The sequence below is a fragment of the Lates calcarifer genome, linkage group LG7_2 (assembly GCF_001640805.2).
Source record: "Lates calcarifer isolate ASB-BC8 linkage group LG7_2, TLL_Latcal_v3, whole genome shotgun sequence".
NCBI classification, from domain to species: domain Eukaryota; kingdom Metazoa; phylum Chordata; class Actinopteri; family Centropomidae; genus Lates; species Lates calcarifer.
In genome coordinates, this window is record NC_066854.1 from 4274331 (window position 1) to 4287141 (window position 12811).

Genomic DNA, 12811 nt, shown 5'->3' on the forward strand with positions numbered 1-12811 from the left:
ACAAACCAAACAGCCGTTTTGATACACTACTAGTAACAATATCACACTGAGAAGTAGCACTACAGTTATTATTCTTTCAGTACCTGTCGCCACAGCAACAGCTCCTCAAAGTTAAACCTGCCAAAAGCAGGATGAAGTCAGGATGACCTGAGGCATGTCTGGGCCCTTTCAAGCTCAGTCATCCATTAACTCAGCTCCACATAGGGTGGCACTTTTCCCCAGAGAGGTGTCAGTGCATCAAGGTGCCTCACTTAAGTTGAAAAATTTACATATGCATTCCATCTACTGTGCACATTCAAAGAAACGAACACTGATGAATGTTAACATACTGTCTACTATACTATCTTCATTTGAGACCATGAACCTGGCTGCAGCCAACACTATAAATCAAACCTTTATTTAAGGTGATTCTTACAACAGCTGCTTTTGTTTTTAATTTCTAACATAAACTGAATTCGTGTATGTGTGAATCTGAAACCCCAAGATGCAACATGGCATTGTACTCAGAGGCAGTGGTAGTCGGCATCATTGGGGAAAACTTGGTTATTCTGGCAGAAGAAAAATTATGCTTAGGCAAGTATGTAATTTGGCAGAAGGTCTGCTTGTTCATGCTTAAGGCAGAACTGGCTTTTGGTTTAATTGTTGTTGAAAACAAAATACAGCAACTAATTACCAAATGTAACCAAATGTTCTGTTTGGTTACTGATTTCATCTCCTACAATGCTGTCAGATCTTCTTCAGGCATTGTTTTCTCCACAGTCTGAATAATTAGATTTTATTATTTCATTTAAACTCTTAGATTTGTAAAGTAGAACATAAATTCATTAACAAGAAGGGCTCTTGGCAGCACTTTGACTTTCTGTTTAGTATTTAATTTGTTTGGCTACCATAAAATTACCTTTGAATTATTCCTGCACAGTTGCATTATGACATTACTGGGAAGTCCACTTGAAAAAACTATTACTACTACAGCTAATTACTGCTACTACAACTAGTAAAACATTAAATGGGAGCATATTTCAAGCAGTGAATCAAGCTGATTTTTTTCAAAAATACAAAATAAATATCAAGTACTTTCAACAGAAAAGACACTGTAGCATCGAAAAGAAAATATAGGAAGAAAAAATGTGTTAATGTCCACATTTACACCATATTTTTGTTCTTTCTGCTGAGATAATGTCAAAGCTTTGATTGTGTTCTGATACTGAAGTAGAGATCCTTAGAGAGCTGCTGATACCTGACATTTCTTTCCCTGCCTCCATCTGCCAGCCTCCTAAGGGTATGGCTAATAGCAGCCAGCATGGGATGGAAAAGTTGCTCCATCCAGGTAAAGTCTGGTATTGATTTATATTTTCAGGGGCCATAGACTGGCATTTAAAGTAACCCTCTGTTCCTTGTATCTTAGTCTCAAAAAGTGTTATATAGAGATAGATGACTTGTAGAAATTCTGCATTATTTCTCTAAAGCTCACAGAAATTCAGAACAGCATACTCATGACTGATACATCCACAGTTACTTGATAGTATTTGATGAAATTTGGCAGTGCAGCCCAGTAATCGTGTGAGTGCAGTGAATTTAGGAAAATAATCTTTGTCTTTGCTCAGTGTTGGCACACCTCAGGCTCTAACAGTTTGTTACAGCAAAGACAAGTTATTCCTGTGGGAAACTGTGAGAGTACATGCAGAACCAAACACTGATGAAACTATTTTAACTCCTGATCTGACACGACCTCAATCCCTTTTCTTTAACATGTAATTATACAGCTACAAGTGAGCCGTAAATGAAAGAAATATGTCCTTGTTGGTGTAATAAAAATTTAAAAATATGTATGTATATAACAAAATTAAAAAAAAAAATGATATTTTTAAGCCAAAAATAGACTTTGATTAATAAAAATATCAAGAGTCTCACATACTGCTGCATACCTAAATAACCCTTAAGTGGCTGAAACTTCTGTCATACAAAGGAAAAATAAAAAGTTATGTAACAGTCTCTTGCAGGTCCAAGCTTAGGAATGTTTGTTTTTGAAGGCCAAGTTTCATGGGTAGATTTAATGTAACTAAAAAAGCAATAACAAGAATTGATAAAGAAATAACAGGAAAAAATTTACACATACTGTGTAACACAATGTGAATCATACAGTATAGAAAAACAATCTCAATGTCAGTTTTTATAAGAACACTGTAAATAAACAACTCAAACTGCCTCAGTTGAATAAATGTATTGAACATGAACTTCTGCTGTGTCTACTGCACTTGTTCCAGAAAGTTATATTATATTGTGTTGTTATATCACTGCCCTACAATTGTATGAATCACTAAGTCCTGTCTTTATTCTTAGACTTTCTTTTTATAGCAGCTCCAACTGTCACACGCATGCTGTCTCTGCCTGTCTCACGCACGCACACACTCAGGCACACACACACATTTTGGTTGATAACATTATCTAAAGGGCTCGGAGTGTGGGAGCTTTGGTGTGTGTGAGTGTGTGAGTATAGGTCATACATGGCAGCCCGAGAAATGTGACCTATCTGTGGTGGTGCAGCTGTCGTTCCCAACCTGAGGGAGTTGGGGGTGAAGCAGTGAGACGGGGGAGACTGGAGAGAGGGAGAGAGAGGGGAGACCTATAACAGGAGCTGATTTAAGTACTTAAAAAGGTTAGAAGTGTATTTTTTAAAAAGTACTTAAAGGTAGTTTCTGAAAACACACTAGACCAGAAGGCCTGAGTGGTTTGACATTTAGTAAAAAAGGTCTCGCTCTCTCTGTCTCACCACTCTTCAGCAGGGTTAAAGCTGTTGAAAGGGACCATGGCACTGGCTGCTAATGCTACATGATCTAGGTTGGACTTACACCTACAGTCCATGCTCGCTAAAGGACACTTAGAGACACAGGCTTTAGCAAATGATTTGAGGTGAAATATTTTGCTCCATGGATCTTGTTACCTTAACGTGGACTTTGCGGGGATGTCCAAAGGGATTCCTTTCAGCTTTAATGGCAAAAGGTATTTGCCATTGAAGGTAAGGTGACGTTTATCTCCATTATCGGGTAAAGTCTATTTTAGGCAATGCTTTTGATCAGCATATTAGTGGAATATAATAAATTAGCATAGGAAACAAATCCAAATGGTCACTTGTTCTTTGAGTAATTACGGCAGACTATTTGTTGCCATTTAAGCAATAAAACAGGCTGATTGTCATCACATTCTAAATCTAAAGTTATTGTGGGTCTGGCACCACTGTCAGTAAACAGAGACACAACACTAGGACCTTTTTTAAGTTTAGGTGGCAATAACCGCTTAGGGAAATGTTGCCAACATTAAATAGGTGGCGCAGAGGGGAAGAAAACCGTGTTCTTTGGTAGTCCTCGGTTGGGCCTTCCTACCAACCTCCATGTAAAAATTTTTATAACAAAACCCCATGGCTGATGTTTTCAGTGTGAAACCACACGCCAGTAACTTCTTGACATGCGTTATAGTGGGTGGAGGTGTCAGGATTGTTACATCTTGGCTAGTGCACAGTACCTCAAGTACTACTTCTGTCTGTATGGCATGTTAGGCGTGTGCTACTGCCATCAAAAAGGTAGACACAGACAGAGAATCATTAGGTCACATCTTTCTTTCCTGCATAAGTTTTGGGGGACAAACACCAAAATTCAACTTGATGGTGTCTTCAATTAGGCTGCCCCTCACACACAACTTTTGATAACAATCTGTAGTGTACACGCCAAGTCTATGATACTTGTGCTGTCATTGTAATTTTCTCTTATGCAACACAGGCAGAGTGGCACTTTGTCATGTAACAAAGGTGGAGTACCTCTTACTGAACATAGAAAGCCTTGTTTTTTAAGCTTTTTAAAGACACGACCAGTGCTGTCATTTTCATGGATATGAAGGATATGAAGCCATTATTTACATAACTGCAAGAGGTTGCTTGTTTTTAAGCCTTTTTAACAAATGAACAATGATGTCATTTTTTTCCTGATGAGCACATTCATTAGGAAATGGTGCAAAATGTTTAAACATAACTCAGATGTCATTCTGATTGATATACTCTGCTCATTACAGTCCCTGGTGCAACAGCTCAGGTCAAGCAGCCTTTATAGTCCCAGTGAGGCTTTCACTAACTGCAACTCATCTTGATATCCCAATCAATTACCAGATAAAAAGAGCAGCCTGTGAAGAAGTGTGAGAGAAATCAAGATGGCAGAAGGCCATGGATCCAGTCCCAGTCTCAACACCCCTTCCAAGAGGCCCAAAGTCTCCAAGGACCATGTAGCTCCAGACAGTGGGGCTGCATCGCAGGGACCCACACCACCAGTTTTCATCCGTAAACTTCGCAAGGCAGCAGTAGGAACAGGCTGTGATATCCGACTGAGGGTGTCTGTGGCAGGATCTCCAAAACCTTCGCTGACCTGGTATCACAACAATGAGCTACTTCCTCCATCAGAAGCCCAGGACTCAGGGGGACTGTGGATACGGGACTGCCATACCAGTGACGCTGGCTTGTATACCTGTGTGGCGACCAATGAGCTGGGAGAGGAAAGCTGCAGTGCTGTCTTGGCCATTATGGACCTTGGTGAAGGTAATTACAAGCAACTGAAACTTTCTTTAACAGAAAACTCATGAAATTGGATTTTCCAGCTTCTTTCATATTTTCATTTAGAGAGGTCCATGGTTGGTAATAGATTAAAACCAAACTTGTCCTCAAACAGGCCCATCACTAACCTACACATTTCACATTTCCTGTCTTTTTGATTTTTAATCGCTTCATGTATTATGCCAGTGAAATCTCACCCAGACAAAGATCCAAGACTGTGTTTTGATCACCAGACAGTAACCCTGTCTTCCATGTCTGCAGAGCAGCACTGTGAGATACTTAAAATTAGCTTGTGGATTTAAATAGACTCATATTTGTTGGAGAGGAGGAGTGTCACCTGCCGTTGCTTTCTATTAGCTGCACAGCTGAACCTGTGGATGTTGTTTGTCATGTGTACTGAGCTGAGGAAGTTGGGATTTGGGCACCTGGTAACATCATTCTTACTCGGATATGTTGGGGAATTCCTATTAGCATGGGAATAGTGGCTTGTGAGACTTTAAAATGGAGAAAAATCATTAGACTGTCTACAGCTGTGTACATGATTTAGTCATTATACCATCAATCATTCATCATCAGATGTGGCATCGGTCTGAAAGCTTGCAGCTATTGTGTATTAAAACATTTTGCAGATAGCACAATGAAATAATAATAATGTCATCAACGTGATAGAAAAGAGTGAAAGGTGAGATTTGAGGCTCTGGTGCTGGTGCTGGCCCAAGTTCTTGCTGTGATGTTGACTTTAGTACCACAGCGCAGAGAGCACATTCATAATATTGTCAACATCATACTGGTTTTTATTGTGTGGTTTGAAACTAATTGGTCCTAAGTGGTCACTATGCTTATTGTTCTGCAGGCAAAAGAGTGAAACATAGTCTTTATTTCAATTTTGGAGAAACAGCAGAAGTTAAGCCAACTCACACTGAAAATGATCACATTGAGAGAGATCTCTTACAGACAGTTCATGACCTGTGTGCAAGTTATTTTTTTGTGAATATTGTGATTTTGATTTAAATCAATCTATGCAGATTTAGAAGTTACTGTGCGGTCTGTAATAGAAGTCTGTTTGCGTAGGTTTTACTTTAGATTTGAACTTTGCAGAAGTAAACATTTGTAAGTTCAAACTTACCAGCTGATTAAATAGGATAATTACATGCAGGCAACAAGACCATAATGAAGCTGTAAAGATTATCTCTGCTGTCTGTTGCTGCTGTTGTGGCTGTGTAACATTTCCAAAATTAGAATACTTTGGTGGGAAAGTTTTGCTCGGGGTGGTTGTTCTGTCAGCATAAATTCACACTGCAAAGTATGCACGGCATAAATAATCTTTTTGAAAGGCTTCAGCACGAGCAGACCCATCTTGTTCTATCTTCCATGTCATTTTTTATCACATCTCATTTCTCTCATTCTTTAAGCATATCATTTGCCCTCTCAGTGTAATACAAATAAGTTATTATGAGGTTATGAAGTTAACCAACCAGTTAGTTTGAAAAAGTAAATATGTCCATAGCATGTATGGATCTGCTTTCAATGTCTTGCACAAGGACACTTCAGTGTGATGGATTTGAATGGCTTGTCTATCATTTCCCAGTTTATCTTGTCACCTCTGCTTTGCAGAGATAAGGATAGCAGTGTAGCTTTTTTAAACTCAGCTCTCCTCCATGCTTCAGTAACTAACTCCAGGATTAGCATATACCAGTGTCACACAGAGTATGGGCCTATTTTTCATATGTTGTAGTTTGCAGTGGAGGCATGCTAAGAAAAATATGAATTTCACCGAGTTATAATATTAGATACAATCAGTGACATTCAAGCAAGATTTACGCAATCAGGTATGATTGCAGTACTGCTGTGGTGTATTACAATCATTTGAAAGTGCAGTCACTTGTATTCAAACCTCTATTGAGCTGTGATTTTCTACCCTGTTAAGGGTCTAATAAGCACAAATTATTTTAAAAGTGAGTTTTAGATCTGACTTCTCAATGAAATAAAACCACAGCATGAAACTGGATTTTGCAACAATTTTAACTTCATATTTTGTGGTCTAAATACTCCTCAGCAGTTTGCATCATCCATTTGACTGACAGAGTGTGTAGAATACAAGGAATGGTTTCCAGTGAGATCACTGTATTGCTGCATGTATTTGACCGTGGTCTTGTTGCCTTGGCCTGTGAATAAAGTTGACAGTTGAGCTCATATGTCACCAGCTCTCACACTATGAGCTGGCACGCATGGTCCAGCTGGCATATCACTCAGCACCTCTCTGTCTCCCTCTGCTAGTTTTGATCTTCTCACATCAATCCAGCCTCAGTTGCTACCTTTTGACCTCTGTTCCTATTACCCATTTTCATCTGTCTCTCACTGCCTCTTCTTTTGTCTCCCTCTGCTAATTTCAGAGTGATTGAAGTTATGATTTTAGATTTATCTAAAAAATATATAAAAGTAAAAAAAATAAGGCAGCAACAGACAGGCCTAACATAGCTGCAGACCTTAAATATTTAACTCTCAAGTCAATGCATTGAAAGAACTTGGTCTCAGATAAGTAAAGACATATTAACATAGCTTTGATTGTCAGCTTTTACAGCTGAAAGTAAATGTTTATGAAGACTTGTGGCTCAACTTGGGCTTGCTTTAACAGACTTAAAGACAGCACTGTCTCTTTGTTTCATGACTAACTTCTGCTAGATTCATGTTACTATTTGCATGAGTAGCAAACAGGTAAAATATAGATTAACATGTTTTTTCACTGCTTTTTGTGTCATTTTTATCCATTTTCTAACTGCTTCACTATCTCACTGACCTCTGCCTTCCTCTTACATCTCCCCTGCTCTCTCTCTCCTTGTGGTTATTTATGGGCTGGTATGTGCCGTGCCAGCCAGAGGGCTCATGCTCTAGTGATGTGTGGATGCCGCCGGCCCCCTTCTCCAATTGCACCAGCAGACATCACAGATAATTATAGCAACACCACGGTCAAGACGCGGTGCTGTCACACTCAATCACGGTCAGCGTGATGAAAGAGAGACGAGGAGGGTGTACTAAGGCGGGGGGACTGTGAATGTGTATTTGTGTTGGTGTCTGTTGGTGTGTATCATTGCACGTGTGTGTGGTTAGTTTTAATGGCTGTTCTGGCTGCTTTTGAGCATCGCTCAGTGAGTCAGACAGTCAGTCAGGTCTGTCACTTTAAGATATCACCCCGAGAGATCAGACCAACCGGAAACCAGAGTAGTGCTGTGTCACAAGTCTAGACTTCTTTATTGACATCACCCTCTGGCGTATAGCTTTTGATTAACATACTGTCCAAAGGCCAGATAAGCAGTTTGATGGAAGCTCTGAAATACCAGCACATCAGTCACCTGTTATATTTCAAGCTATGTTTACAACAGGTGATCATTGTCGTGATGTGACGCAGGAGCCTGAACCTCACAGACACGACTTGCAGTTACTCATAAGATAACATTTGAAAAGGTCTTCATTGCACCTTAGAGCCCCCTAAGGCCTGACAAGATAAATCTGTGGGGTTGCAACATGACTAATAGGAGAGGAGAAAGAAAAAGTATTTCTGCTACAGTTTTCAGTTTTCCAAAACCTATAACCCCATTAAGCTATGTAAGCATCCTGTGACGAAGGATTGCAAGTAGACATTGTTTCATTTTAGGAGTCACATGCCAAAATAAATAGGAAACAAAGCTGAGAAACTTAAAAAGGTCTATTCTCATATTTACTTTGTTGCTGTCATCACACCACAACAGTACATGATTAAAGGTTCTGATTTTATGAGGGAAGTGTTGAGGATGGATGGATGTGAGAAAGAGGCTGAAAGAACAATAGAGGGAAGTTGTTGGTGTACACAGTCAGGAAGGAGGAGGTTTAGTGCAAAGGGCCCATGTTAGACATTGTGTCATTAAAGACCATTATAGCATCCATAAGGTACATACTACAGTGCTCAAATCCTTCCATACATTCGCTATTTTATACAGGTCTGAGAGCAGTTGATGTGTAAAGCCATTCAGTAATGTGAACAGTCAGATGAAGTAGATTTAGGTTTCTGGGTCAGAGCAAACTTTCTTCTCTGGTGCACTGGTCTTTATTCCAAAGCACTTAGAGTTGTAGCTGCTCAGCAAACTGTTTTTTTAGCTTTGGTAAAGTGGTACTCCAACAATTTAGGGTTGCACTTACTTGAAGTTGGCAGACTCACAGGAGACATGAAAAAAAGAGTGGGCAAAAGCAAAGTAGTAGGTGCCAAGATACCACATTACCCATAATACAACCAATGGCCTCTTTCTTGAGATTATCTTTCCCTGGTAAATGCCCCTGCCTCTTTAACTCAACGCCCCCAGATTTGAAGGTAGGCTTTCTGATAAATGTTCACAACATCCGCGCTCTAGCTGAGATAATCCTGAAAACACCATCATACATTCTCAGACAGAGAGCTCCGCCTAGAGCCACAAAAGACATTATAAAACAGTGTTCACTGGCTGAGAAGTACTCCTCTAGAGAACTGACCTTTATGTGAAAAATCAATGAAATTCCCCTTTAAATATACCGTACAGTAACAAGCTACAGGGCTAATAAACAGTCTGTACTAATAAATAGGCTAATAAACTGACTAATAAATAGCCTGTATGACAAATATAACATTAGCTTGTAAACAAATCAGATGTGATTAGAGGACAGTAGTGGTAGGGACTAAATGTTGCAGTTACCCAATTAACAAATCAATTAGACAACAAATCATTACTGTAGATCACTTAAATACAGCAGTGAAATTAAGCATTCCTATTGGAGACAGCTCTTTAGATGCAATCATTTGTTAGAGATGAAGTTTTCAGTGAATTTTACATCGCCTGAGAGACATCTATAGAGTGAGACACTGACAGAGAATGGGTCAATACTGCTGTACAGGACAAGCAGCTCTAATTAAAACAGACTGTGGTCAGCTTTTGACATTCTCATTCATGCAGTGTTCTTGGTAAATGCCCATGATGTTCTGTAATCATTCATACTCAGATTGAAGTGCCACACAGGCAAAGCATCAATATAAATACTTGTTTTCATGTATTCATTTAGTCTCACAGTGAGAACTTTATTTTTAACTCATGCAAGGCTACAGCTTTATTTTCACCCCCAGCTCCAAGGTTTATGAGCGCTTAGCTGATGAAATACACAACCTCTCTTCAGCTGCTGTCCTTGCAACTGCCTCATTGTACCATTATGTATGTGCAGTTGTAGCATATCATTAATGGTGTATTACAACATGTCTGCCTTGTGCTAGAGTTTCAAAACTCTCTTTAGTCCAAGCAGAGTGACCCACGGAGGACAGCAAAGGTCGTTCAGTTTCTGTGTAGCATTGTGTTTAATCTCCTGCAATAACAGGGGGGCAGGCTCTGAAAGGGGGTGCAAAGGGAAAGTACAGTATGGCTGGAGGGGTTGTGCTAGGCAGGACTCGAAATAGACTGCTGAAGTTGGCAGTCAAAGTGAGGGAGAACTGGGGGAAGACAGGGACAGGGCAAGAAGGAGAGACATGGGCTAAGGAAGATAAAGTTTTAAGGTCTGGCAGCCATTTTAAAACTGTACATCATTGCTTGATCAATTTCTCATTTCATGCTGCAGAAGGAGCCATTTTAAAGACATCATAATAAGAGAAGATGAAACTGGGAGAAGTAGGCCTGTTAGAGTCACTTTGAGGAGGTTCCCTTGTTTTCAGTGGTGTGTCTCGATGGAAAAGACTTGAGGAAAACTTGGAGAAGTTGTCTTGGGAAGGAAAGACCAGAACCATGTTGCGGAAGGAGCTGCTTGATGCACGGAAAGCTTTGAGGAGTGTTAGGGAAGGTGTGAGTGGGCCGAGAAGCAAGAAGCAGAGAGGTGAGTGGGAGCTGGTATCAATACAAAACATGTACCATGATAGCATAAAATGGCTTGTCAGGGATCCTTTTTAACAAGTTGAAGTAAGAGAAGTATCATACTTTAGGGAATTATAAAATGCATACCCGTGTAAGTGGGACAACTGTAATGGAAATGAAAACAAGGTAATACACTGGAGGCCGCTCTTGTTCCTGCTTAATTGGATTGTCTTAATTGTCTCTTGTATGTTCATGGATAATGCTTTTTACTGCAGGCTTTACTTTAAGGTGCATCAGTCCTGTTTGGCATAGTGCAAATATGAATATAATATAAAGAAAATACCAGAAATTAAAGATCTTGCATTTGGACTAGAAATTCCAGTAGCTGGTAAAATTATATTTTAAAAGTTTTATATCCTGAATCTCATTGTTTTTATGGACTAATGTGCTGCAGTTGAAACTTAAACCTGCTCTGTCTGCTCAGTCAGTGTCTGTTATAGACCACACATAACATGGCATTCCTGCTCTCGCTATTTCTTATCGACCCAGTCCTCTTGTCTGGACTGCAACCAGCTTACATTGTCATACTGGAGCACAGATAATCTATAGCTGCTTGATGATTTCACATTCTCTAAATATTATGCTCAAGTGGATTAGGGATACAGTGCAATTAATTAGGTTCTCTATTCTCACGAGGCAGCTGAGGCAATATGTGAGGGTAAAGCCAATGCTGTTTCCCTGGTGTTTGGTCTGGCAAAGGATGTGTTTGTGTTCCATCCCACTGGTACACAGTCATTCACAGGAACCCTAGGGGATTTGGTCAGGATTAGGTGGTAGGATCAGGTTGCAGTGTGACTGTCAACATTGGCCACTGCTTTCCAAACTAGCTCACCGTATGAACTGAATTGACATACCACCTCTCACATTTGCCTCTGAAGAGTTTTTGGTGGCATATAAATAAGAGACAGCTTTATTGTAGTGTTTATCCATTGTGCAGATGAATGGCTGCAAACTGTGGTTGTGAACTTGGTCTATGCTTTAGCCTCAGACCACAGTTTGCAGGGATCATAACTTCAAATGCATTTTCTTCACATTTCTCTTTTTAAACAAACCTCACATTCAAAGCAAAAGATTGAATACAAAATGTGCTGGAACTGAGTGCAGATACCATCTGAGTGTTTTGGAGGTTTGACGCATGATGAAAATCTATGGCCTGATGTAAAATATCATAAGATAAATAACAGGAGAAGTAGTGCTGCCCACTGGGCGTATTCTAACCACTTGTCTTGTAAACGCAACAATAGCTGGTAAGTAAAGAGTTGTTAATGCTAACGTTGGTTATTTAGCAATTGCAAAAAGCTTACATTATAGCACCTTTAAGCTAAGGTAGTGACCTGAATTTGTTCATCAACACAGTGAAAAATAAACATGTTTTTCTTGGTTTTCTGAAGAAGATGCAATTCCCATCACTCAGTCCAGTGCTTCATGAGGAGAAACCTGGTTAGATTAATAAAGTAGACATAAATGATATGGAGGGTCCACAAGACATGGTCTGCACTGAAAAACAGAAATGGTGTGATCACAGTGTGATGTAACAGCAGCAGAATCTGTTTTCCTTTGTGGAGAGATTATGCCAGACTTGCTGCTGATAAAGCTGTATGCCTGGAAGGCATCCATCAAGCCTGCTCGACAGAAAGCAGCCTCTCTCACAAAATCAATGAGTTTCCGTGAAGTCTGCTTACTCTCTTGTTGTTTTAAGCTAATTAAACCATAGCATGATCCAAATTGCACTTGTCCAAAGTCTTTTTAACGCTCATTCAGTGTCTATGATTTCTCCATCTGTGTTGAGATCGCAGAAGCCAGATTTTGTGTCCGTAGGTCAGGCTGATTTGAGATGTTAACATCTAACTGGATTTGCATAAGTATAATTCTGCATACTGCAGGTTTAAGCAGTGCAGAGGACAGTGTGGCCTCCTGAACCATCAAACAAAACGTATTCAGACGAAGATAAATGACATGCACCAGTAGAATCTAATTATCTTTTCTTAATGGCTGATATCCTATGATATCCCCGCCAGAGACTGGTGGGGGCTGAGTCTTTGTGGCTTTTAGTGAGCATAAAAACACAACCTCATGAGAGATATTTCCAAGCAGCATGAAATGGAAGCTTTGCCACCGTATCTCGCTTCTCAGTGGATGATGGTCATGGAATCTTGTGTTATGATGGGCTTATTGATCCGGGGGTGTTTGAACTGTTACTTGGGGGTGTATCCCATATCACGCATAAAGCATTGGTATTGATTGCTGCACTTTCTGCTGGACCGAATGCCTCTCACTGGTGATGGATGGAGGAGGAGTGCGAGGCGGGCGAGGGTGAAGA

The 12811-nt window shown here is 40.0% G+C and overlaps 1 protein-coding gene across 5 annotated transcripts in view; it reads left to right on the plus strand.

Moving 5' to 3' along the window:
* spega (striated muscle enriched protein kinase a) overlaps positions 1-12811 on the plus strand; it is a 48714-nt gene that overhangs the window by 1441 nt on the left and 34462 nt on the right. For 2 of the 5 annotated variants that reach the window (XM_051066003.1, XM_018661033.2), the window contains exon 3: positions 4157-4579. In XM_051066003.1, the coding sequence (XP_050921960.1) occupies positions 4198-4579 (382 nt within the window). In that variant the 5' untranslated portion in view covers positions 4157-4197. Of the gene's footprint in view, positions 1-2619; positions 3017-4156; positions 4580-10082; positions 10140-10317; positions 10454-12811 lie in introns of those variants that run through there. The other 3 variants (XM_051066004.1, XM_018661032.2, XM_051066007.1) reach the window with 3 other exon arrangements.